General features: G+C 41.6%; 1 protein-coding gene across 1 annotated transcript; it reads right to left on the bottom strand.

Annotated features, from left to right (window-relative positions):
- Positions 1-293: 293 nt before the first annotated feature.
- ppm1j (protein phosphatase, Mg2+/Mn2+ dependent, 1J) lies at positions 294-26,920 on the bottom strand. Its single transcript, XM_054785255.1, has 10 exons — positions 26,506-26,920; positions 12,994-13,108; positions 11,601-11,930; positions 11,416-11,528; positions 10,259-10,343; positions 10,034-10,152; positions 8,466-8,529; positions 8,140-8,247; positions 6,625-6,776; positions 294-1,918 (listed from the first exon to the last, which is right to left on the bottom strand). The coding sequence occupies exons 1-10, from the start codon at positions 26,784-26,786 to the stop codon at positions 1,771-1,773; spliced, it is 1,515 nt and encodes a 504-aa protein (XP_054641230.1). The 5' UTR covers positions 26,787-26,920; the 3' UTR covers positions 294-1,770.
- Positions 26,921-27,273: the final 353 nt, after the last annotated feature.

Below are 27,273 nucleotides of genomic sequence, written 5' to 3'. Positions count from 1 at the left end.
TATGTGTTGGAGATGGCGCAGGCTGGGGAGTCTTTCCTGTTCCTCCCCTCACTGGCCAAAGATGACATCATCTGTAAAGTAGAATGAGGTCTCATGCAACAGGAGGTGCTGGGCGTGGAGCTTGGACAAGTTTTAACAAAAAACAGCCATCTTCTTCTTTAGTGGGCATTACAAATACAGAGTATTATATACCGTCATGTTTATTATGGTGGTTTCGAAGATTTTGAAGATTAATTCATTCATTATTATTATTATTATCAAATTATGAGAAACACCTGTGATGTAATGCAGTCATACACCACTGCAACCACAATAATATAAGTAGCTCCTGTTAAATTACTGTAACGCCTACCCGTAAAGGTCAATCAATGCTAAAGGCAAAACCAACTATTTTCATCTTACATTAGATCTCATCAGATTGTGCCTGTGTACATAATGTTATGGCTACAGGAAAATAAAAAATCAAGAGGCACAAATGTGAAAAATGTGATATATTTCTGACTTGAAACCCTTTTAGTCACCCTTATCCTATATACACATAATTATATATACATACACTGTATATACATGACCTTTCTAATCAAGCACTTGTGGACGGAAAGAGACAAATAAAATTTCCCATGCTCTTGTAAAAATATACGGATAAACTAAATAACATAACAAAAACATAGAGAACAAAGAGAGGTATACACTCCATTTAAGGGCAAAATCCTCAATCAATAATGTGATAATACAAACACTTGCGTCATTTTTTATTCAATAAGGCATATGTGTGAGCTTTATCACAACTTACTATACCGAGGTTGTTCTCCAGTGATATCCATGTTTTTTTATGTATGAACTTTTAAAAACAAAATATGACATCACATGAGCAACATTCCTCAATCGGCGTCCTTCCTTCATCATTAACAAAGAAGAATACAGACAGATAGGGGTGTAACAGTACCTGGATTGATTCAGATTTTTTGATACGGTACAGAGGCTTACAGAGTTCCCACACGGTACACATTAAGGGACATGAAGTGTAAAAGCCTCACAATATGGGTGAAATACATAAATGGACAAAGACAACTGGATAAGACGAAAGCAGTGTAGTAGAAATGGGGGAACGGGGGTACAAGCTGGAACGACACATGCTCCAATTTAGCCAATTAGAAACTTTCATTTAATAAAAATAAAATAATTCAGACCATTCAAACGATTATAGCCACACTTGTCTGCATCGTTGTACTTTCCTAAAAAGAAGCATTTTGAATTATTAGAGATATTTAGAGGTACATACGGAACCGTGATTATGGCATATTGTTACACCCCCACAGACAGATGATTATGTGGCGTGCAAAAAGGTCCATTTGACTTACATCACTTAAAATTCATGCTTTTTTTGTTTATTTTTTCATTCCATCCTGCTGCCATGAAGGCATCTCTTTGGTTTCCTCACATTCTTTACGACATAGAGCGAGTGCTACAGAGAGGCTGTTTTATACAAAAAGGAGTCACATTTTAGGCATTAGGATGCACAGTCCATGTTAGTAGCTGCCCAGCCTTCAATATAAACAGGAAGTACTACACAATCTCACTAGCAACCATCACTAGGGAAGAGACTAATTGACAGACTCTCCTGTCCTGGAGTTCGGGTGCCAGGTTTGAGGTCAGGGTGAAGGGATCTGGGTCCGAATCTAGAGGTTGATGAAGGTGCTGCTCGGCCCCGAGTCTTCTTCTGGCCAGCCAGTGCGGTCCAGCTGTTTTTAAAGAGCTGCGTCTCTCCGATCATGTCTCCGCCTCGTGTCCCGCCAGGGGGATGACAAACACAGTAATGTCATCACCGGAGCCCAGTCTGTCATTGGGAAGCCGCCAGCCGCGCTCTTTTAGTACTCCTCTGGATCGCATCAGCAAGTCCTGCGCTGCCAGTGTGTACCTACATACGGAAAACAGAAATATTACCTCTATGAATGGGCTTTTCACAACTTATTATTTACTGTTACGCTGTATTTTGAGTATTCCCATTAACATTCAGTGGAAACTCTATGGTAGAGTTGGTTGACCTCTGATTTGTTCGCAATTAAGTTTAGGTCATAACCAGCCGTATGAGCTCCTATGGCCGGTCTATGTGCAAAAAAATGCAAGAAACGCATGGAGTGACGTGCTGGTTTTCGAGCCGTAGGCTGACTGCAGACCAGCCACAGTGACAGTGGTTCTTTGTCATGTCAAACAAATTCTACGGGCACTTACGTTTTTTTCAGTTTGCACGACAAACTTACACACTTAGTACGTTTTTGTGCGTCATCCGTAATGTTTGTGTTTCGTACATTTGCTCGTGTTAGTTTTAGGGAAAATGTCATTTTTTTCTGTACGTCGCACTTGCGTACTCCTATGTGTCTCGTGCGCCACACGTGCATCCCACATACGTAATTAGTGCGGCCCATTCAAAAAAATGACAAGTCACTTCCTGTTGTATGGAAAGGACGCTCACGGAAAAGCTCCGCCTATTACTACCGGAGTTTTAAACTTTTTGTGACCACAGTTTGTGATTACAACTTGTGATTACAACTCTGCAAGTGAGTGCTGACACTTCTGCCTCAATTCGGACCAGCGAGTGGACTAAACTCACCAAAATAAACGTTAGTTGGAGCCGACAGCCGCTAAAAGCAAGCTATCAAGCTAGCCGCGGCTTTCACAGCTGCTCACTAAGCCGGAGTTTTAAAATATCTTGGGAGTCATCCTGTGGAGATTTCTCATGCTAACAAGGACTGGTGAGATACAAACTTGCTGTTATAACGAATATTAATCACCGAAGGCATTATATCACAAGTTAAAGGCTAACAGACGGTGTTGCTAAGCAACAGTAACAATGCCAAAGATAAAAGGGAGAAGAAGCGGATCAAGTGGCGGCTGCAGCAGTTCAGGTCAGCTGTTTTTAGTTGTTGTGTGATTTTTTTAAGCATAGTGCCAGTGTAATATAGGCCCTTACATCGTGGACTACCCGTGCCTGTGTTAATGACTGTATAGAGTCTGTCATCTGCTGTAGGAGACTGTTGTAGCGCTGAGGCTACTGATGCTAGTGCTAGTTAGAGACGCCAGACAATGGATTACAATAGGAATCCCGGTGTTCCTGATGCACTTTATAGACTATTTTTTCTGCCAACTAAATGGATATAGTCTTCCGGACACCCAGGGATTTGCTTCTGCAGCTGCGATCGCAGTCCGACCAAGTTGTCTTCACTAGGGAGCTACCGGAGGTGATACAACCTAAGATATGCCTGGACATTCAGACACATCACACCATAAAAAAAAGGTATCACTGAGGGGGAAGAAAAAGGCAGGAGTTAGAGTCAGAGGAGGGGAAAGTGAAACATCGGAGTCTTCCTTCAGTCATTTTAGCTAACATTCGCTCACTCCGCAACAAGACTGATGAACTGCAAGCCAACATCAATCACATCTATGAATGTCGGACAGCATCAATTTTAGCGTTTACGGAGACAAGGTTAAACGAAAAGCTGGCTAGATGGCTTTGGCTCTCCCATAAAGCTTGATAGAGATTCTTCACTCACTAAAAAACATCATGGAGGGGGGGTCTGCACCTTTATAAATCCATATTATTGCACATATGTTGTGGTCAGGACGAGTTGTACAACGCCAACATTGAACTGCTGGCCATTTCCGTCCGCCCGTTCCACCTCCCACGGGAATTTCCACAAATTTTTATAATTCTGGTTTACATGCACCCCAAACCTAAAGAAGCTGCTGCTGCCACTGAACATGTCACGAATACTCTGAACTGGTTAGAATCAATTTCTCCAGATTTTAACCACAGTTCAAACGACAAATTCTGATTTTAACAGTATATTGACTGTACCACACAATTTCCAAATGCATTCAGAGCTGTTTCCCCCCAAGGACTACTGACCGACCTAAAGGCTGTTTTGAAACCGCTGAACGGTTTACTGGCCTCCACTAACATTGACGAGCAGGTAGACACAGTGACAGATTATCTCTCTTTCTGTGTCAACAGTATTATCCCAACCAAAACTATTACAGTATTCCCTAACAATAAACATTGGGTCACTAAAGAACTAAAGCAGATACTCAATAAGAAGAAAATGATTTTCTATACTGTTTTGGGGGAGGAAAAGAAAGGAGGTTAATCGAGAGGTCAAGCGTGCAATTAAAAATGGCAAGCTGAATTATAAGAACAAGGTAGAAGTCTCCTTTTCCCAGGGGCACCTCCACTCCTCCTTGGCAGGGCCTGAAGAACATGACAGTTGTAAACTGCACAGTCCTCAATATCCAGTTGTAAACCCCTCCAGTTTGACGGCTGTAGCACAATAAATATCTTTACCTAATGACCAGGTTTGAAAAGGACAGCATCTCAGAGCTCAAGACCATCCTCTCCTTACTCTATCATGGGAATTCCACAATTACCTTTAGCTGGGAATAGGTGGTGAGAGCTCTCAGGAAGACAAAACCCAACACTGCTACTGGACCCGACAACATGTGTGGGCGGACCCTTAAGCACTGTGCTGAGCTGCTGGGTGAGGTATTCCAGCAACTGTTCCAAACCTCAATGAACTGCAGCACACTGCTGCAGAAGTGGAAACATTCCACGGTCATCCCCATAGCCAAAAAGGGCTCTGTCAAGGTGCTAGACGACCTGAGGGCTCTGGCCCTGACGTCCTTGATGAAAGCAATGGAGAGGATTGTTAAAAACATCATCACCAAGTCTGTTGATAGCCATATGGACTCACTGCAGTTCATATACAGAGCCAGCACGAGAGTGTATGATGCTGGATGATATTCATATTGGAGACATCCATGCACTGGATCAGCGTTTAACACCATGCAGCCACACCTCCTTGCTGAAAAGTTAGTAACCAGCTTCAATTTCGATCAACAGCTCACCTTGTGGATTACTGACTTTTTAACCGACCGGTAACTCTGACATCCTCCACACCTCCACCAGCTCCTCGCTGGTCTGCGCCTTATCACCACTCATTTTCATCCTCTACACTGATGACTGCAGGTCCAGCCAGGCTCAATGCCACCTGGTTAAATTTGGTGATGACACAATCCTGTTCTCTCTGCACCAAACCTGGTTTGGTTTGGTTTAATTTTATTTGAACATGCATGCAATGGAATACATCACATGATTCAATTCACAGTTCCACGTGTCCAAAAGGAGTAAGAAGCAAAGCTTATTTAATCCTACCCCCTCATCCGTTCCAAATCTTGTGCCGTACATATTATTCACTTCCTGTATTCCATATGCGATTTTTAATACATAGAATAATAAGGTCATGTAACAATATGATGATGCAATTCATAATAATAAATAAATAATAACAATAAATAGAGACAAGCATAACAAAAAGATGAATATAATTATCAGTGTAATAATAAATAAATAAAAATAAATAGAGACAAGCATAATAAAGCAAATTCAAGACTCTTCTGCCTTGTATTGTTTTTTTAATTCACTCATCTTGGTGCATTATTTGAGTTCCTTGCTCAATCCGTGCCATAATTTAATTCCACATACTGAAATGGTTTTTAGCGTTGTTCTCGCATAGTGTTTCAAGTTTAGTTTTTCCCTAAGATCATATTTCTCCTGTCTTGTAGAAAAGTATTGTATGACATTTTTGGGTAGCAAGTTATTGTCAACTTTATGCATTATTTTAGCGGTTTGAACATTTACTAAATTAACAAATTCTAATATTTGTGATTTTAAAAATAAAGGATTTGTATGTTCTCTATACGCGGCATTATGAATTATCCTCACCGATCTTTTTTGCAGAACATTTAGCGAGTGCAGATTTTATAATTATTACCCCATATCTCCACACAATACGTTAGATATGGTAATACCAGAGAGCAGTAAAGAGTGTGGAGTGATTTTTGATCAAGAACAAATAATGCTTTATTCAATATTGAAGTATTTCTCGCCACCTTTTGTTGTATATTTTCGTGTGAGATTTCCAGCTCATTTTTTTCATCTATTATGATCCCCAGAAATGTATTTTCATTCACCTTTTCAATGTCCACTCCATCTATTTGTATTTGGTCGTATGTATGCTTTCTGCTATTACCAAATAGCATTATTTTAGTTTTAGTTTTTTTGGAGTTCGTTTGGAGTGAACAAAAAACGTCTGCTGACTTTCTAGAGAGCATGTTAACATTCTTATTTATCTCATGGTTGTATTCAGTTAATTTTCATGGACACCCTTTCTGCATGTTGTGACCAGCAAATAACGCGCACTGCTCACAGAATCCTACATGACCCTTCACACGCACTACACTCTGTGTTTGAGTGGCTCCCATCAGATCATAAGATGTCCATGCTGCAGAACACAAAGGAGGGCAACCTTTGTCTCCACAGCAGTCCAGCTTCTGAACTCTGACCCCCTCCCTGCCCATGTATTGCACAGCTCCCATTTAATTTATATTTAAAAATTTTAAATTGTATAACTTTGTGTCTGTTTTATTGTCTGATGTTCCGTTTGTTTTTTCCTGTTTTTCTGTATGCTGCTCTTTGTGCCTTTTAAATTGCCCCTCGGGGATAAATAAAGTATTTGAAAGGCAATAATTGGCTTCACCTGAAAACATAACAAACACTTATTGGCACATTACCTCATGGGGTCAGAGGGGTCACAGCAGGACAAGTAGGCCGACACGGCATCCGCCACTTCCCTGTCCGTGGTTACGTCCCACAGTCCGTCTGTGCCCATAACCAGGACGTCGTCTGGGCCATGTTTGGTGTCATCAAAGTTATAAACCTGAACCTGTGAGAGGAGGACATTGATTGACAATATTAGGATTTGCAAAAACTGACAGTAAGTATTGCATAAGTACATATATGCAAGCATGCATGGATCTGACCTGAAATGCGGTGTTCAGTTTTGTATTTAACTGTGCTGTACTTGTAATGAATGGTTGTTTTTTTCGAATAGTTTTGAAATGTTATTATTGTATAATGTATATAAAAAGTTATTTTATTAATTTAACTAAGATAGTGACTTGGAGTGCATGAGACTGTCTTTGGCCACATGGTCATTTATTAACAAGTATATTGCAAAACACAGAAGCAATTTTGTAATAGCAGTAAAGAGCAAACTGCTCAACCAGCATTAACACCACTGATGAGTTCATTGTAAACAACAACACGGAAAGTGTAACACGCATGAGTTTCATACCAGTGGCTGAGTACCACATGCGGCTGTTTACGTGCCACGGTGTGTTTGATTGCAGTCCTTATTATTTTGGCCCCTGCTTTCTTCAGGGTTTTGTCTTTTTCAGATCCCTGCTCTCTGGCTGGAGGCAGAGCCACCAGGCACACCTGTAACTGATTGCACCATTGGACTCTGTGACATGCTGGTGAATTCCTCGTCTCCCACAGCATGCTCACACGGAACTCCAAGCTAGTTTTTGGTAAACACCTTGTGCTATCTTTGAGTTGGAGCCTCCAGTTCCCCTATTCAAGTGACTCTCCCTCATGTTGTGCATTTTTGCCACCATCGCCTTCACTTAGACTTTTTTGAATTGAATACATGTACGTTTTGTTATTCCATCTGCCTCTACATCTAGAATCCTGTCACATACGCCGTTTTAAAGCACATGAAGAGGTAAATAAAGCTGCTGGATGCTGACCACTCATAATGCTTCAAATGCAGCTACTGCCATTCTGTGGAGTTAATTAAAACAACCACAGCAGGAGACTGCATACAGCCTACAGCTGCTTTTTGACCTGGCGCTAATTCGAGACTTTGGTGGTTATTGGCTATTGTAGACTACATATCTGGCAACTAGGAGATGCTGTAGTTTACCGAATAGGAGGTGTTAACACAATTAAAGTGCAGCTGCTCCCTCTAGTGGCAAAGCTAATAAATTAGTTTCATCAACACTTAAATGCCATACATTTGTCAAAAATTAAGGGGATATCATTTTTTGACCCACACTACAATCTAAAGTAAAAAGTTACACTAAAATGTCATATATTCTGTCATTGTAAAAGCAAAATAACATGCTGTGATATTTCTTTTGCCTTCTGTTTCTTACTGTTATAATGTCATTAAACATGACAATGAAGAAAAAGAAGAATCAACAGTAAGGTGACTTTTTACAGTGTGCTTGATGATGGCCGCTCACCTCAGGGACACAGGACAGGAAAGGCTTAATGTAAATGTTGGAGTTGTACACCTTCAGATCGTGATCTCCCAGCCCGCGAGTCACTCCGATTGTTGCCATAACTCGTGCCTGTATACAATAACACACAAACATGTAAAAGAACACACACACACAAAAATGAAATGTAGGTTATTGGATTGGAATGTTCTTCACTTGAAGGGAAATCCATTTATGAGAGGATTATGAAGTGAAGGCAATGTTCTTTCAGAGTCATGAAAATGAGGAGCACTCATCTCTCCATCAGACGAATCCAGGTGTCAAAATGTGTTACTTGTGATGCCTCTTACCTTTTTACCTTCTCCGTATATGAGGGGAAATTTCAGATCATCTTCCACAATTGTCTTGTAAGCCCTGCACGAAAACAGCCCTTTACAAAACTGTAATGTCATGATAAAATAGCAGAAAATACACGGGAACCTGTAGTTTCAACACCCCTCAGGTCATGTAATTCTGAATTTGAAAATTAAATATCACAAGGCTATACCAATTAAAACTGAATGTATTATACCACTGGGTGACTGCAAACACCTTCCTGTTCCTTCTCCATCGCGCATGTGTCAGGCTTCTTCAAAGGGGGAGCAGTTTCACTTTATGTTTTATTATACCAAGGTTAATTTATATTTACACCATGTGGTGTCATGAGCTTGGGTGCTGCTCTGCTGCCATCTAATGGTTTGTTATTGGAGGACACCTACCGACCTAGGGGAGGAGCCTAGACACACCTGCTGGAAATCAACTATGGACTACTTATACCGTGTCTTGCTGTTCACTCATTGCCAGATTGTCTCTTCATGCATACCTGTTCCTTGCTCTCGTCTAGTTTTGTCTCCCTTGTTCCCTAGCGTCTGATAAACGCTTTATCGCCTTTGTAAGTACCTATGCTCTGTTCCTGATTGTGCTGTTGCAGCAGTGATTTTTTGTTAGCTTTATCTGCTTGTTTTTTTTTAGCAGCTATTTCAGTTTAGTGTTTTTCTAGTTTTCCTTTATTAGTTACTTTTCTTGTATATTTTTCTCCTGCCAACTTGTGTGTGCAGCGTTCTTGTTTTGTTTTGTTATTTTTTTCCCGCGGCTAGGCCCGGTGTTTTTTGTTTGTGGACGTGTCTGTTTTTGTACATTTTTGTGACCCTTAATAAATATTGTCACACGGAAGTTTTTGTGTCTGCTCTGCATTTTGGAATCCTGTTACCGGCCCCACGCCAACCGTGACATGTAGGAATGTTAACTTAAATGTAATTCAGTTATACATCGAGGGGGGGATTGGTTTGAAAGTAGAAGAACTTGGAAGTCAACCTGTGTCACGAATTCAGGGAAAAATATGACTCTAAAGTCGCAGCGGCATCATGCACAACGTCACACGAGTGATTAACTCTGCGTGTGTTTTGCTTTGTCTTTGGGTTTCTGGGTCAAAAGAAGAATGAGCAGAAGAACAGGAAGTTACATTCGACACAAAAACTACAGCATGTCATTACTGTTGATGAATGAAAGTTAAGGTAGGGGGTCTTAGCGTTTCATGTTTCAACAATGGTGAACTTCATTTTACACTTGTATGACAGTTACGAATGTTACTTAAAACATTGCCTGTACCGTTTGTGAAGGTTTTACCATGGCAACAATTAGACTTTGGGACAGACTATTTCCACAGAACAAACTACTTCTACAAACTAGAATGGACTGTTCATCATCAGAGCGTTTACTGTAGTATCCTACTGTTTCTTTGAATTGGAAATCAGTAAAGATGCACGTACAGTGCTATCAATCATTAGCTGTTGTTTTAGAGACTTAACGCACATCCATAAGCATACTCGTGGAAGATGTTAGTGGTTAAATGAGCATTAGGGAATGTTGCAAGGTTTACCATCCAGTCATGGTGTGGTCTCTGTAGAGCATCTTCTTGCCCAGCTCACTGTGCTGGATCCTACGTGGGAACTCAACGTGAGTAAACTCATTGCCCAAGAGCTCCGGCCTCAGGAAGCCCTGGAAATGAAAGAGTGGTGACATCAAACTGTGATTTAAAACAGAATTGTTTTGTTTATATCCATACAAGTGATTTTCCTCGTGCATCATGAAGGATAAAGAGTACCAGATACTGGAGCCTTTGTCGCTCTGACTCTGGTGTAAACTCGTTCGTCATGGGAATAATTTCATTATTCCGGATTATAATAGCTCTGTAATTATAAAAAAAAAAAAATTCAAAAGTGAGAAACACAGACACAACAAATTTGTATTTTCTTTAAGAATACGTTTTAAGACCAGAGGCCGCAGTAGCAAAAATAAGTCATGCATAGAGGAATTATCAAAGTCACAAAACTGGCAAATAATTTCAACAATATGTTGCAAGGGTCTCTATTGTGCTATATATTTAGTGCCGGGTGAAACACATTAACAGCTGTGGCTGTAGGCAACTTTGTCATGCATGTTGTTTCTGCAACAGAAACGGGCAAACGCTATTCACCATCCAGCGCACTCTGTGAAGTGCACTTAAAAGGAGATGAGAGATTTGCCTCATCTCAACTGTCTGCCCTGTATTTGATCAGGAAACGTGCAAATTCAGCGATTTTGACTTAAGAAAATGTAAAAAAAAAAATCTATAATCAATCGATTTATACAAAAAACACATAACAGTTTTTAATGTTTCGCTGCCTCAGCTGCCTTCCTGGAACACACGACACTGAGGATGAGCATCCAGCAGCTTTAACATTTACCTCTGCATGTGCTTTAACATGTCAGTTGTACTACTCAGCTGTTGGTGTGAAACTCGTGCGTGTTACCCTTGCCGTACTGTGGTTTACATAGCGGCTTAATGCTGACCGAGCAATTTGCATGTCACCACTATTACAACATTGCTTCTATTAAAGTTGTGTTGTGCAATATACTTGTTAACAAATGGCCAGAGCTACCTTTTCCTTCTAGGTTTCTCATGCACTCCAAATCATTATTAGAATTTTAAAAATGTACTTGTTACAGATAGTTTTCAAATTCACATTCAGTAATAACAGCTTCTCTCCAATTCTCATCTATTTTGTGTCCTTTTTGAGTTTTGTGGAAATACACACCCACCTATAATTAGAACATTTATATATCTTATGTATATTATTCTACTTTGTAATGGTAAATTAATCATGGAGTTGCTAGGAATAAAACCCAGGACCTCATAGAAAAAACAAAGAACACGCTGTACCACTCCGAGTTACACTCTGATGTGAGTGGATTATTCCAATATAAGAGTCTTGGTCTCACCTGCTATCTCCAGCATTGGCCACATAGAGTTTGCCCATCATATGAATGGCAGCTAAGGCACAACAGCCACCAGAGATGGCATAGGATGCTTTTTCATTTTCTATCAGGTCATCCTGGAATACATGTGGAAAGAAATGGATGAAAACACCTTGCTCAAATTTTACATGAGTTCACTATCTGCTCACCATCTGCTTGAAGGCGGTCTCAATGACGCCCATCACTAGGCTCTCCAGACTGACCACCTTCTCCATGTGAAAGCGCATGGCAGAGTCGCTGACGGCATCGGGCTCCTCCGGTTCCTGCGCTGTCCCCTTCTTGCTTTCGACCTGGTAGGGGCTGCCGTTTTTGGCCAAGCAGATGGGAGGCGGGCAGCCGTGGTTCTTCAGCAAGTGGTATATTTCACCCAGACGGTCCCTGATGAGGCGGTGAAGGAGCTTGGAGGCCATGATGGCTGCACCGGAGCCAGCGTGTCCATCGAAGACCCCCCAGAAGAAGAGTGGGATTCCTGTGCCATCCTGGAAAGAAAGATTTGGGACAAACAATGCTTGAACTTAAGTCAGCCAGACAGTAACGATCGATCTGTCAACTTTCCACCATAAATAAAAACTTTTCTGGTCAACCGATGGATTTCAAAGTGAGATTCTATTGATTTTATACGATATCTGATCCAAAAATGCTTGCTAGTACTAGGTTCAAGCTCACATTGTGAGATATTTGTTTATTGTCAACTTTCTACCAGTATTTGTTGGCTATGAATAGTTTAAGAGAGGACTGATGACCTCTATTGTTTTTTTTTTGTATATCCACTCAAACATGCTTAAGGCAGCTTCAATTGGAAATTGTCAAGATCCCTGCTTGTTTTACAAAACATCCTTTCCAAGGTGCCTGACACAGCTGAGGTCAAAGTTCATAGTGGCAGACACACTGGTCAATTTTCTAGTAGTCAGAAAAGGGAGAACTACATTAGTTTTATTATGATTGTTAATTATTATTGTTAGGTGCTGGAGAGAAGGATAGGACCGCTAGTCGAACCTCGACCTAGGACACGCTGGAGGGATTACGTCTCACAGCTGGCCCGGGAACGCCTTGGTGTCCTCCCAGTGGAACTGGAAGAGGTGGCTGGGGACCAGGAAGTCTGGACTTGCTTCTGAGACTGCCCCCGCAACCCCGACCCGGATAAGCGGAAGAAAATGGATGGATGGATGGATGGAATCATTATTGTTGGAGCAGTCAAACTGTACTGAGCAGCCTGGACATTTCAGTAACTTCCACTTCCGGATCTATGGTCTTCATCGCATTCTTCCACTTTGCTATCACTGGTGACATCCTGTTGTGGCATTTGGAATAATAACTTCACAAGCGGCATGACACTGGTTTGGTTTGGATTCCGAATTGTTTGTCATCAAGGATGTTCAACTTTAGAGGTTCCAATGTACCCCCTGAGTGACTTTCCCTTCAGAACACCGCCGACTTTGATTAACACTATAAATGATGAGCGAGTGTAGCTGCCAGACGTTCTAGCTCATGTTCCCCTTGTCCCTGATTGGCTGTTGTTGTTGCAGTCTGTCCTTGGCTCACCCCGTTGTCCTCCAGCAGAGTAGAGTTGCGGTGTTTGCCGCTCGGCTTCCTCACAAACAGTTTCTCGCAGGAGGCCTGGTCCTCATTCAACATGCTCTTTCCCGCGTTGATCACCCTGTGTGGAAAAGCCACAAGTTAGCTGTGAAAACATCATAACAAAATAGCAACATAACAAAATAACAAAAGTGGGGCAGGATGCAGACATGTCCCACGGGGAACTTGTAGGAGGGATTAATTATGAGCCAATCCTGCGGAGGATAATGGCTTTAAAGCGGAGCGCTGCTTGGAGCTCTTGCAGCATCATTTGGCTCTGTATGTATTTGTGTTGACAGAATGGTGATTTGCAGAGTGGCAGGAAACTGTGCAGAGCCATTTAATGAAATGGAAAACAGTCATGGATCACTGCAGTTTCATCATCACATATTTATTTTATTTGCACAGCCAGCAGACATAGAGTTCATTCATCTTCATTTAGTTGTAAAGTACACAACTTACACAAGCCAACAGCGTCTAATATATTATTTATTATCTACAACTTGGTCACTGTCAGATAAGTATTAAACAATGTTCTAACAGTAATGTGTCCCTAGAGCCTGCTTATGACACCAAATGTAATAAAATTCTATTATGTCCCTCACTTGTTTGCTCTACAGTACTTTTGAGAGAGGAGACACTCAAAAGCTCACTTTTGAAGTTGCAGCTTTTCATGTCAGAAAGAAATAATCTCCTTCCTCATGGACGGGATTCCACCTCGTCCCGCCCCTACCGAGGTGAATCCGCCCATCTTTGTAAAACAAAAAATAAAGGCTTTGCTACACATCACACCTTGGCGCTCTGCCAACTAGCCGCCAGTCAGCTACAGACGTGGGAGCTGTAAGTTTGATCATTTTGTTTTTCTTCAGCCAGTAGGCTAACCTAGCATGACGTGGCTGTTAAAATGTGAGTGTAATGTTAGTACCGTAGCTCACACATGCTATGCTAGTGAGGCACTGTATGTGATAATGACATCGATTGCGTCGGTCAGAGTAATAGGCGGGGTGTATATTTACAAAAAACGCAAACAGGACACAAGTGCAGAGTTACAGTCAATGTTCCTTCAAAGGTGCTCCAGTGTTCTCAGCGCACTGCAAATCTATGCAGCGCACAAAATAAAATCCACTGTGAACTGGAAATAAAATAAACACATAATTTGTTCTGTACCATTTTGCAATGCAATTGTGTGACAGGCGACAACAAGTTAATGCTAGCACGCACGGTAACAACATATAACACAATGATGAACACTGTCCAGCCAATCATTCTGTTGGTACGTATTTACTGACGCAGCCAATCAATTCATTAACAGCGTGTTACGTAGCACATGCTTCTGTTTTGCAGGTTAGCTTAGGTTGCTTGCTAACACTGTATTATGGCAAAACCAACGGGCCGTGCCACATTCACTAACCAAGGCAAAGCAAAAAAAGCAGTTCTTTTAAGGTGGACTGGCTGTTAGAGTATGTGTGAACAGAAGAACCAGAGCTGAATCTGGGTGCAATTTTTCTTTTTGTGAGAAGGGCTGTTCTGAAAAACATGCTGCAAAGCCAAACTAGCAAGCCAGTTTTCAGCATGAAAAGTGTGGACTGAAGTACTGGCCTGCTTTTATTTTGATGGCCGGACTTACCGGATATAGGAGGTTTTATGCAGTTTGCTCGAGTGACGCCGAAGGGACCGGAAGATGGTTGTTTCTTTCGGTTGAAATTTTTTTTTATTAAATACTACAGTGTGCACGTCTGATGGCATTCAAAGAGGTCCAAGGAATGCTCAGGTCTTTTGTTTGTACAGTAATCCCTCGTTTATCACAGTTAATTGGTTCCAGGCCCGGCCGCAATAAGTGACTTTCCGTGAAGTAGGATTCAATATTAATAAATGGAATATTTTCATAGTTATGGCATAGAAAACCTGTTCACGATCTTCTACATACCTGTTTGAACATTATTAGAGCCATCTAGACATGAAATAACACCCATATAATCACCTTTATACTTGTATTCCACAATATAGTAGCTGTAAACAGAGCAAATAAGACATATTAGACATAAATAACAGACTCGCACGTTAGCAGTACCTTGTTTTTTTCTGGACAGCGTATTTCCTGCAGTGTCTATTGTCTCATCAATAGAATGACAGTTTTAAATGGCTTCACACTCGTAAGAACCAATATAGTAGACATATTAAGAGTAAATAAGCCATTTAAGACGAAACTAAAACTCCTGCTCGGATTCCCTGCACCTGAGTGACAGGGGGACAGGAAGTGATATTGGAGATTCTGAGTTCTGTTTTAGCTTGTTGTGGGTTATGGCCCCAACAGTAGCCATGTTATTATTATGATTATGATTATTATTATGTTATTATTGTGTGAGATCATTTTAACCTACAATAACTGCCTGTGTGGGAAATCACATGGCACGTTATGGCAACGCCTTGTGGCCAATGTAGAATACTACATTCACAAGTAGAATGTTTCTTCTGCCTTGTATTTTAGTTCGTTTAGTTAGTTCATTTAGCCATTTTTGTGCTTGAAAATACTTAATTTAGGCCGAAAACACGTACAATTCGCTTAAATATGCATTTTTTTGCTCATAATAGGCCGTATTCAACCACGAAACAGCGATCATTTATTAATTCATTATTTCTTGAAAACCCGCGATATAGTAAGGGAGCGATATTGGAACCACGATTTAGCAAGGGACAGCTGTATGCTCAGACACTTGAAAAATTAGGGAGAACGTTGGTTACAGTGCACGTAAAAAGTAGACCAAGCGCACAATACTTCGTTTCCCATACATCCATTTATTTGTGGCGGCCTACATGAATAAATTTGGACTCAAATAGATTTGGCGCCAACTGCTGGCCCTCATTCATAAACACATTGTAATGGGAGCGTCTGTACAGCTTGTCCGTACAGTAGATGGCATTGTAACTCTGCTTCTTAACAAACCATATACTACACACATGATCTGCCACAGAATAAGAATACGTAGCAGGAGGGATCAGTGTTATGAGCTTAGCCATTTTGTCACTATATTTTTTCAAAAGCAACTAGTGAAGAAGCTAGTAACTTTTTCTGGACTTATTGGACACTTTTGGAGATTCTAGCATGAAAGAACGCATCGCTCTTCTCCACAAGCAGCGGGTCCTTCTTTGTACAAGTAAACGCCACATTATCCCAGCAGCATAATGCTACATAATCATAATGCCTATTGCAAAACTCCATGTATTATCATTAAGATTTCCTTGTAAAATCAGGCATGCAGAGAGAGGATTAGTAACATAAGGAGACAAGTCGAGGCAAAGGAAACAAAAGGAAACGCAACCTTTGACCGCTCAGTTTCCAAATAGCTGAGCTGATTACGATCATCACAGAAAGGCTTGCCCACAATCTCTGATAACATGAGGGAGGCTCAAAGCCAACAGCTCACAAATCTGGATTATGTTGTTTTTTTTTTTTTTTTAAAGAAAGCTTTTTTTCTTTCTAATCAGTTGAAAGCAGAGGACTGGCACTGCAGGGATGGTGCACATTAGGACTAATGGCAAGAGGGAGACTTATAAAGGTCTCACGATGGTCATCCAAACTTTGCTGCCAAGGCTCAAACAACATGTTGGACACTTTGGCACACAACCAGCAGAGACATCATCTATATTAGATTGTACTGTTGATTTGGATGAATATGCTTCTGCTGTTACTGGCTACATTAGCACATGTATAGAGACTGTTACCACCACCAAGTATTACAGAAAATACCCTAACCAAAAACAGTGGATGAACTGTGATGTAAGGGCTAAGCTACGTGCTCGTTCGACTGCATTTGTCATGGGCACCGCTGATGACTACAAAAAGGCCAGATATGACCTGAGGAGGTCCATACGGGAGGCCAAAAGACAGTACAGACAGAAGCTGGAGGGCTACTATTCCACCTCAGACCCTCGGCGCATGTGGGCGGGGCTCCAGCACATCACAGACTATCGACAGCAGAGTAGCGTAGCCACGTCCAGCCAAACCACACTTCCAGATGAGCTGAACGAGTTCTATGCCCGCTTTGACACCCAAACTTCTGATGAGCAGAGAGGGTGGCTGAACCTGGGGAGCACACAGGACGCACCTCTCATGGTGACATCAGCTGATGTGCGCAGGGTTCTAAACAAAACAAACCCACGAAAAGCAGCAGGCCCAGACAACATCTCAGGACGTGCACTTCGGGTTTGCTCATCAGAGCTAGCTGATGTGCTTGCTGACATATTTAACCTGTCGCTTGCACAAGCATCTGTACCGACCTGCTTTAAGTCCACCACCATAGTGCCCGTACCCAAGAAGAGCAACGTGACCTGCTTGAATGACTATCGCCCTATAGCACTCACTCCTATTGTTATGAAGTGCTTTGAAAGAATAGTCATGACCCACATCAAAAAGAGCATCCCGGCGGCAACTGTGGACCCTCTACAGTTTGCATATCGCCAGAACCGGTCCACGGATGATGCAGTCAACACTGCCATCCACACAGCCCTTTCTCACCTACAGGGCCAGGACACATACGTCAGAATGCTATTTATAGACTATAGCTCTGCTTTTAATACAGTCTGCCCCCACAAACTCACAAATAAGCTCCTCACACTTGGCCTGTCTCCCTCCCTCTGTAACTGGGTGTTTAACTTTCTCACAGGCAGACCCCAGTCAGTCAGAGTCCACAACCGCACATCCAGCTCAAGAATTGTGAGCACTGGGACCCCACAGGGGTGTGTGCTGAGTCCACTCCTCTACACGCTCTTCACCTACGATTGCGTGGCCTCCCAGAACAACACCAGCATCATTAAATTTGCGGATGACACTACAGTCATCGGACTGATCACTGGTGGTGTTGAAACATCATACAGAAGAGAGGTGGCGGACCTCATAGCTTGGTGTCGTGATAACAATCTCCTTCTCAATACAGATAAGACTAAAGAGATGATCATCGACCCAAGAACAAGGGAAAAGGAGCCACATAGACCCCTGTTTATTGGTGAGACTGAGGTGGAGAGGGTGAAAACCTTCAAGTTCCTTGGCACACACATCAGCGAGGACCTCACCTGGTCTCACAACACCCAACAAATTCTGAAGAAGTCCCAAAGGAGACTGTACTTCCTGAGAAGACTGAGGAAATTTGGCATGTCCACCACAATCCTGAGTTGCTTCTACAGATGCACCATCGAAAGTGTCCTTACCGCCTCCATCACTGTTTGGTACGGTAACTGTACAACACGTGATAGGAAGGCACTCCAGCGGGTGATCAAGACCTCACAGAACATTGTTGGGGCAGCCCTCCCCTCACTGCAAGACATTTATACATCTAGAGTCCTACGCAGAACACACAACCTCATCAAGGACAGCACACATCCACAACACTCATTATTCACACTCCTGCCATCAGGCAGACGCTACAGGAGTTTGAAGTCCGGGACCACAAGGCTGGCAAACAGCTTTTACCCACAGGCCATCAGGCTTCTCAATGAAGCACTCAGACACGCCACACGCAACACACACTCATAGCACTTTATTTATTTATTTATTTATTTGTATTATTTACTTGCATTAATGTCTCTTCTGTTGTTGTTGCTTAATTTCTTGGTATTTATGTATATGTGTTTATGTTTCTTATGTTCTTATTCTTTCTTGTGTTTTTCTTTCTTTTCCTTGGGAGAATGAACAGAATAAGATTTTCATTGCATGGTATAACTGCTGTTTTACCATGCACATGACAATAAAACTCTCTTGAATCTTGAATCTTGAATTAAAACCTTCTTTTTACTCCTGCTTCATTCTGACTTGGCCCACGGTGTTTGGGTTAGGTCATGTTGTCTGTGCGTGCTCGCATTAACTTGAAAACCGACACCAAATGAAGAAAATAAGTTTTTTCAATCATGCATTGCTTGTTGAATTTTACGCTACTGAAGCAATCAAGGGAGGCAAAATGGAGTGCACTACTTATAAGCAAGTAGCAGGGGGCGCTGCTGTTGATACAGTCTGAACCAGTTTGCTGGCTAAAGAAGTGGATAAAGTAATAAAAAAAAGAACATGAAGATAAACGGACATAATTCAGTAATAATTAAGTTGTTTTTTTCTTTTGCAAACCTAATGCTGCAGGGTTTTCCACTACATGTAACTGATCGTGGCGCAGCGCCATGACAAAATGCTGCTATGGCTTGAAAATGAGTTTTTTTTTACTTGAAAACAATGTAATACTGTATACTGTATGAACGGCTATATTGTATATGCTATATAGATACATATACAGATTATTGTTTACACACATATTGACCACAGGGCTGCACGGTGGTCTAGTGGTTAGCATGTTGGCCAACACAGTAACAGTGTGGAGATCGGGAAGAGCTGGGCTCGATTCTCCCGTTCTCCAGATGCATGCGTGGGTTTTCTCTGGGTACTCCGGTTTCCTCCCACATTCCAAAAACATGCATGTTAGGTTAACTGGAGACTCTAAATTGTCCATAGGTATGAATGTGAGTGTGAATGCTTGTTTGTCTATATGTGCCCTGCGATTGGCTGGCGGCCAGTCCAGGGTGTACCCCGCCTGTTGCCCAAAGTCAGCTGGGATAGGCTCCAGCATACCCCTGCGACCCTAATGAGGAGAAGCGGTATAGAAAATGGATGGATGGATATTGACCACAGTTACAACAAATATCATAAAAAGGTTTCACTGTGCTTTATTTTGATAAACATGCACTAGAATTTCCTGTCGTTCGCTTTGTTTCTTATTATTGAGAGAATTAAAACACAGTTCGTAAAATCTGTAGTCAATTGACGACAGCTTGTTGCAGCTTGTTCCAGCTATCTATGCCAGTGTGTCTGATTGCTCATATTTCAATCTCATTCCACGGTCTGGCGTCTTGTTTACACATTGTGCCTGGCTCTCACTGCCTGTCTGGCGGCAGCTAGCTAGCTCGTTTTTGTCCCACGGGCGAGCCACAAGCGGCAAGAGTCATTTAACAATCTTGCTCTCTCGTTATCATTATAATATATATGGTATAATACATACTCAAAACACTAGATTAGTGCGTCTAAGTTGTTCAACAGAAACACGCAGTGTCATATATTCTAAATCTCACCACAAATTGATCTATAACCATGTGAAATGATTAGTCCTACCCTAAAGCTGTTTTTGCATGCCCATTTTTTCCAATTTTTGGTTTTACTGGATGGACTTTTATTGGATCTTTTATTGCATTAGAGACGTGACTCACAGAGGTTTATTACAAAAGCCTAACAATATTGTTGGTCATGCTGTGTAATAAAAAAGCAAATTCAGCAACACTTTGTTTGCATTATTTTAATGCTTTGAAGAGCTATTTTCATAAACATATTGAATTCCACAAATTCATGTTTATAACAAAAGATTGGAACGGCAAGACAACGAAAAAAATCGGATTGGATCGGAAGCCAAAAAATGTGGATCGGGATCCCTATTTTGATTATTTAATCAATTATAGAAAAAAATGAGTAATCTTATCTAATCTAATCTAATATAATACAGTCAAACCTGTCTTAGCGGCCACCTTTATAGAATGGCCACTGAAAAATCCCCCTCAGCAAATTTACATGTTATAGAACCTGTGTATAGCAGTCACCTGTCCAACGCGGCTAGCGGCCACCCATTTTGTCTCCCTTGGTCTATATCTGACTGCATATAGCGGCCAAATTACCAACTCAAGTAGAAGCTTCATGCACGAAAAAGTTTCGTTTTTCAATCAATGAAGCCGTCGTGTGTACACTTTAATTACTGAGTCCTAGCTCAGTCACAATCATTCACAAGATCCACACAAACTGTCAGTTGTTCCGCATAAAAAAGCCGTCTTCTTTTGAGCTTGCTATTTCCTGGTCAAACATGTAACTTTAAGAGCATTTGCACCAAAACATTACCGCAAAGTAGGCTGGTAACAGGACGTGCTCCCAGCGACGCTACAATAAAAAAAAACATACGCTAGCATGCATGCGGCAGCGGGAGCAAAACTGACTTCGGTTGTACTTAATTGAAGTATTTTAGAATGTACTCACGTTATTTTTCATCAATCCTCATCCACAAATCCATCAAAGACCTCATCTTCTGTATTCGACACAAAAAAAGCCGTCTTCTTTTCCGTTCGCTACTAGTCTGTTAACTTGTCAGTGTTATTCAGCTCCGAAGCAAAGAAGGAAACTTCTCCTGTTGCTTCTGCCAACTTTATTTATTGAACGCGGCCACCAGACAGCAGCTCAGAACACACACACATCTCTCAGCATCGTCTCTCCTTCCTGCTTGCCCACAAGGCAAAGGTTACACAAGCCCCACTACATAGCTGTCCCGGCAATGCCTGTAAGAAATGACACCGTTTATTTCCTGGTGTGCACTGGTCAATACCGTAATGCCGCTTGTGGGGAAGGAGAGACTCATGTCGCCAATGCACTTTAATGGCTTTATTAACAGCGGAGAACACTGCAGGACTTTACATCCACGCCAACATAAACACACTTCCCAACTCTCTCGAAACTCACAGCTAGCACTGAGCCTAGCTCTCCTGCTCGGGACGCCCACCGTCACTTCCCGTCACTTCCTGATGAACTAAAGCTGTCTGCCGTATAAAAAGTAAAATATAAAAAACAAGCGTAAGACATTACTAGCACAGCTTTGTTCTGTGGGTCGTGGATATATTCTATCAGTTATTATTAAGCCTCTAGCTTCCTTTTAGTAAGTAAAAACCTTGGCTATGATTGCACTACATTGTCATGTAGACCTACAAAGTACACTTGGAAGAATAAGAGGTGAATAAATGTATTGCAACTGATGTGAAACTGATGAGGGGTAGGATTAAATAAGCTTTGCTTCTTCCTAATCCTTTTTGGACATGCAAAATTGTGAATTGTACTATGTGATGTGCTACTGTTTGACTCATGCATGTTCAGGATTAAAACCATGAACCATGATAATAACAAGCCTAGTAGTGCTGTACAACTTTTATCCGCAGTCCGCAGTGCCCTCTACTGGTCAACATTATTATTATTATTATTTTCCCTTTTTTTTTCTTTTTTTTCTTCTACTGGTCAACATTCAAACTGGACGCCAACCTGTCTATAGAGGCCACCTGTCTATAGCGGCCACTTTGGCAGACTCCCTCTAGTGGCCGCTATAGACAAGTTTGACTGTATAATATATATTAAAAAAACATTAAATTGATTAACTCAGGGCAGCAGTTTGACAAAAATAAGAAATAAAAATACTGTATTTTTAATCCCACTAGAAAATGTACATTTTTAATTAATCACTTTGTCATAAAAAAGACAGAAAATAACATGATTTACATACAAAGACAAGCCAGTAATACCAAACTGGTATGCAGTAAGTACTTACTTTATTGGTCAGACCGCACTGTAAAGTGTTCAAAACGTCTCAGACTTAAAAAAGGCTTGCATTACGTTAAACTGCGAATAATGCAGTGGGACTATATTTTAAATGTGTCTTTAAATGCTACATAACGCCGGGCGTGTTGGCATGAATGTAACGGAATGAGTCCCCACTTGTGCAATGAGGAATCAGTCGCAATCACATGAGCCTCATGAGCTTTAATTGAACATAACGTCAGCAGCGTAGGAGGATGTGATTCTAAAACCAGCAGCACACAACCTCCTCCAACAAGCCACCACAACAACTTGTGACTGTTTAAAGTCTTATTCTGTGTGGTGGCACCAGCAGAGTTCAACAGAAGAGGAAGTTGACAAGCATTTAGTGAATAAATGCCATCCATCCATCCATCCATCCATCCATCCATCTATCCGTTTTCGATGCCATGAAAAAGAATTGCTTGGATAAGTTAGCAAAGGAGAAGATGGTGGATGTTGCAATGCACTTTGTGTGAACTTCCTGCTTTGTCTGTAATTTGAAAACGTTTTGTGGCTCAGGGAGAAGCAGTTCAGAAGCACATGATGATTGTTGTTGATCGTACAAACCTCTAACATCTAATGTTGGCACATTTAACTTTGCAGCAGGTGAGGTTTCTATCTGTAAATTCTATGGCCTAATTCGTTAATAACAATCATGGTTCAGTGCATACCTCGATTTTAAGGTTGTTGGTTCATTTTCGGTACAGTAAGGGGACAAAATGAAAAATATAGAACTGCTCAGCTATTCCATTAAAAGCTTGAATTATTTTTTAAAATTAAACAAAAAACAGCATGACTCAGCTTGAGGCAGTCATACTTCTTGTTCCTTACTTCCTGGTGGAGCTTGCAAGCGAGCTTGCTCAGTCGCATATGGGAGACAAGGATGTGAATAAGGACAAACTTCTTCAGCAACAACATCCCACACCTAGCCAAGCAAAAAAGGAAATGTGCCAGGTGAACTGTCGGTGCAAGAACAATCACGCTACTGTGCTCTGTGTTGATTGCTGCAAGTACACATGTGGCAAATGCATAAAGGAGATGGTGTGGCAGTGCCATGTATGTTCGGACAATGTACACGGCTGAAGCGCTGAAACGCCGGTCAAACACACAAACAAAGGACATGCCGCCATCTCTGCACGTGTGAGATTTTTGTAGTCTAGAAGCATCAGGTATTTTTATTCTCTATCATTTTATCCACATGCTGCACAGATTTGTGTGTTTGTATATTCCATTGCAGTAATTTCTAAGTAAAGAAGTCTTGTTTGAATCTTGTGCATCAGCAAGAAGTCTCAGCAAGAAATGAAAAACAAACTGTCGACCTCTTGATATATTTAAATGCTTCTTATGACACGTTTAATACATATATGACATGTTTGAAATGATGTTTTGAACAAATAATTTTCCATTGTGACCACAAAAGTGGAAATGTCATTACTAACTGTAGCCCGTTGATCACACAGTGGTTGTAGAGTAATTGTAAATGTCTACTTCTCTCTTGTTACGTTACAAAAAACACTGATTTATTCTGGTAAAGGCTAAGTACCATCAGTTCCCCTTCAGTAACTGAGTAGAGAGTAGAGAGTAATTGCCTCAATTACAGAACAATGGTGACAAGATGGGCTGTTTACACCTGAGTTAGGATATTACTAATCTAACTAATCCAGCCACATGGCTGGCCTTTGGGCATTAAAGTTCGAAAAGCCAAATGGCTGGGCTGTGGGACTTCCAGTGTTAACGTATTCCATGTGGGAACTCGCCTCTGTACTGTACCGAATGTTCTGGACTGAAAAACCTGTTTACGAATACACGTACTGTTACACCCCTAATTAATATGGAACTGAAGAAACAAAATATTGATTTTATTTCTGCCCTCTATATCCGGCTTTTGTATGTGACTGAGATATGCAGCTATTAGACGAAAGCATTTTAGTGTAAGTGCACTCACGTCCACTTGCATGTGTCTCAGTATCAGTTAGCATCGATTAAAAATCATGCAACTCCACAGAAATAGCAACACGACTATGGCATGTGTCAGATACAGAGTGCAAATGGCCATAATCTTGCACAGTATCAGAATTTTGGGCAGCTTTTTGCACTCCGGCTGGACTTCACAGTCTATCATAGGTCCATGAGCACATGAACCTATAGAGGGCGGAGGTAATGGACAAAATAGACAACTTCTTTTGACCTCTCACCGTGACTCAGCTTGTTTTTCTGTTTCCCTCAGCAGGTTCACATACTGTACAGTCGGGCCTGAACCTATTTAGTGCCTTATACACCCTAAAACACACACCCAAATGGAGAATGGAGTGTTTTTGCAGTGCAGGGAATGAGTACATTCCAGCTGCATATAGTGCAAGTGTATTACAGGCTAAAGCACCTGCTGTACTGTACACAGCGAAAAGACGGGTTTGAATCCCACAAGCTGTTTTCTCTAAATATAGCTTTGTGTCGAAAAAAATGCAGTGAAATAAAACACTGTAGAACCAGAGCTGAGTTGCATAATGTGTTAAAAAAAAGTTAGTGGAAACACGATAGCTTCATTTCCTGCTTTCACTTTCAAACCACTTTGCGCTTCTTACCTCCAAAGGACAATCATTTGTCGTGTTGTACTGCTGATGGAAACATCACTGCTATGAATTATATGAGAACCTGAGGGATAGAACCTTTGCAGTCGAAGCGCCAAGGAGTAGTATGAGAATCTCTGCATCATCCATTACAAGTGCTGCAGCGGAATAGAATGTCTGCAGCAAAATAGAATCTCTCGTAGAACATTTGCAACAGAAGCTGCAGTTAAGGAGTAAAACCTATGAAGAGTAATAGTAACACAAGGGTATTAATTATAAAGCAGATCCTGGGAGCTGAACTTATGCACCACCTATAGGTCAGAACTAAACAGTCACAACTAATGGGTAGAACCGGAGGGAGGCTAGAACTTGTGTAGCAAAAGGTTACCTTTTGCAGCCTTAGCTGAGGGTAAAACTTACAGTGCTCTATATGCAGACAAAAACATATGCCACATAAACAGGGGTGGAACCCAAAGGCAGAGCACAGGGGCAGATGAGGGTAGTAGTAGTAAGCCACAGTGCATAAACTGAGGCTAGAACCAAAGCAGCAGGACATGCGTAATATCTATGCAGCAGAAACTTAAAGTAGAACCTGTACTGCGAAAATTGAAGGTAGAACCCCTTACAGGAGCAGCTGAAGATAGAATCAAACTTGATGGAAATCCCTGTGCAGCATAAACTGATGGTAGAACTTTAGCAGCAGAACCTGAGTGTAGCACCTATGATGCAACAGATAAGAGAATTTACAGTATGCAGTAGAATCTGAGGGTAGAACCCAAGCAGCAGCAGCCCAACGAGAGACCAAACGTCCGCAAGTGTTGGACGTATGTCCATTTGGGACAGCAAATTGTTCTCAACAACAGCATCTGCCAAATTAGCCTAACAAAAAAGCTGATCATCAACAACAACAACAATAGCAGCAGCAGATGAGTATAGCACGCAGCAGGGCAACTGCTAAGTTCTAGAACCTAAGCAGCAGCATTAAAGGTAAAACCTCTGCATCAGAAACATTAAGTAGACCCTATGCTGCAGAACTTGAAGCAAGAACAGCATAAAGTGAGAGTAAAACCTGGGCACTGAGGGCAGAACATAGGCCTATGCACCAGTAGCTGAGGAGAGATCCCATGTGGCAGAACCCGTGAGTAGCATCTCAGCAGCTATCGAACACATGCAGCAGAATCTGAGGGTAGAACCTATGCAACAGAATCCGAGAGTAGTAACAATTCAGCAACAGGTATGGTGCAAAACCTTAAAACTGTTTTGAACCTAAGTAGCAGAAACCAAGGGTAAAACCTTATCAGCATGAGCAGCTAAGGGGTAGAATCTATGCAGCAGAACCTGAGGACAGAGCTGATGCAGCAGCCTTTTATTTATTTTAGGGCATGCTGCAGATGCTGCAGGGCTTTGTGAGCTGCTGGGGGTTCTGCAGCAGCACCAAACACTTCTAAAATGTACAAACCATTATGAAAGTGACATAAGAAGCCACAAATTGACGCTACCCACTCAGCGTATCCTGTGTGCCAGGGGAGCCTGCTGCCTCTCTTCAGCGTCAGCACCGGCCGCGATGCGTGCTCGGTGGAGTACTGCAGCAGCTCCGGGGTGAGCTCCAAGAAGTCCGGGCGACCGTAAGGGAAGCGAGGCGGCAGGCCGTCCGCTCCTCCGGGCTGTGAGCCTGCTGCGTGATGGTTGTGATGGTGGTGGTGATGATGGTGGTGGCCGTGGGGCATCATCCCTCCCACCAGCGTGTTCATAGCGGTTTTCACTTTGCTAATCATCGTCGGCATCGACTCACGGTTCAAAAGAAACAAAATAAAAACAAAAGGTAATGAAAGAAAACGATACGCGCTAGAGAGGCAAACAGACGCAGTCACTGACAAGTAGCATTTCAGGAAGCGATTTTTTTTTTGCTTCCTCCGTGTACCCATGTGACTACCAGGCGGTGTTTGTCTCATTCATAGCCAATAAAAAAAGCCTCCCCTGGCTGCCAGGAATCCTGCAGGAGGCTGGAGGCTACATGAGCATCACAGGCTTTTTAACATATCACACATTTGCAACATCTTCAAGTTGCATTGAAATATATAAATATATAGTGAATACTCACACAATAAGATACAAGAGCAATGTTAAAACATAATTCAATTTAGAGATAATAATGTTCAGTTTGGTTGTCATTATCATTTTAAATGTTTATTATAGTACACTACGTAGTATATAGTTTTTAATGTTCACCATACTGACAGTGTAAATCTACATGAGATATACAGTACCAAT

This window comes from Dunckerocampus dactyliophorus, chromosome 8 (genome assembly GCF_027744805.1).
Source record: "Dunckerocampus dactyliophorus isolate RoL2022-P2 chromosome 8, RoL_Ddac_1.1, whole genome shotgun sequence".
NCBI classification, from domain to species: domain Eukaryota; kingdom Metazoa; phylum Chordata; class Actinopteri; order Syngnathiformes; family Syngnathidae; genus Dunckerocampus; species Dunckerocampus dactyliophorus.
This window is presented reverse-complemented; position numbering and strand designations above follow the sequence as displayed.

What these genes read in the sequence shown, in the direction of transcription:
- ppm1j (XM_054785255.1), bottom strand. Translation starts at nt 26,786, where the DNA reads ATGCCGACGATGATTAGCAAAGTGAAAACCGCTATGAACACGCTGGTG. An exon ending in GCCAATGCTGGAGATAGCAG is followed by an intron (nt 10,344 to 11,415) that starts GTGAGACCAAGA and finishes TTATAATTACAG; the next exon opens with AGCTATTATAATCCGGAATA. An exon ending in TATACGGAGAAGGTAAAAAG is followed by an intron (nt 8,248 to 8,465) that starts GTAAGAGGCATC and finishes TATTGTATACAG; the next exon opens with GCACGAGTTATGGCAACAAT.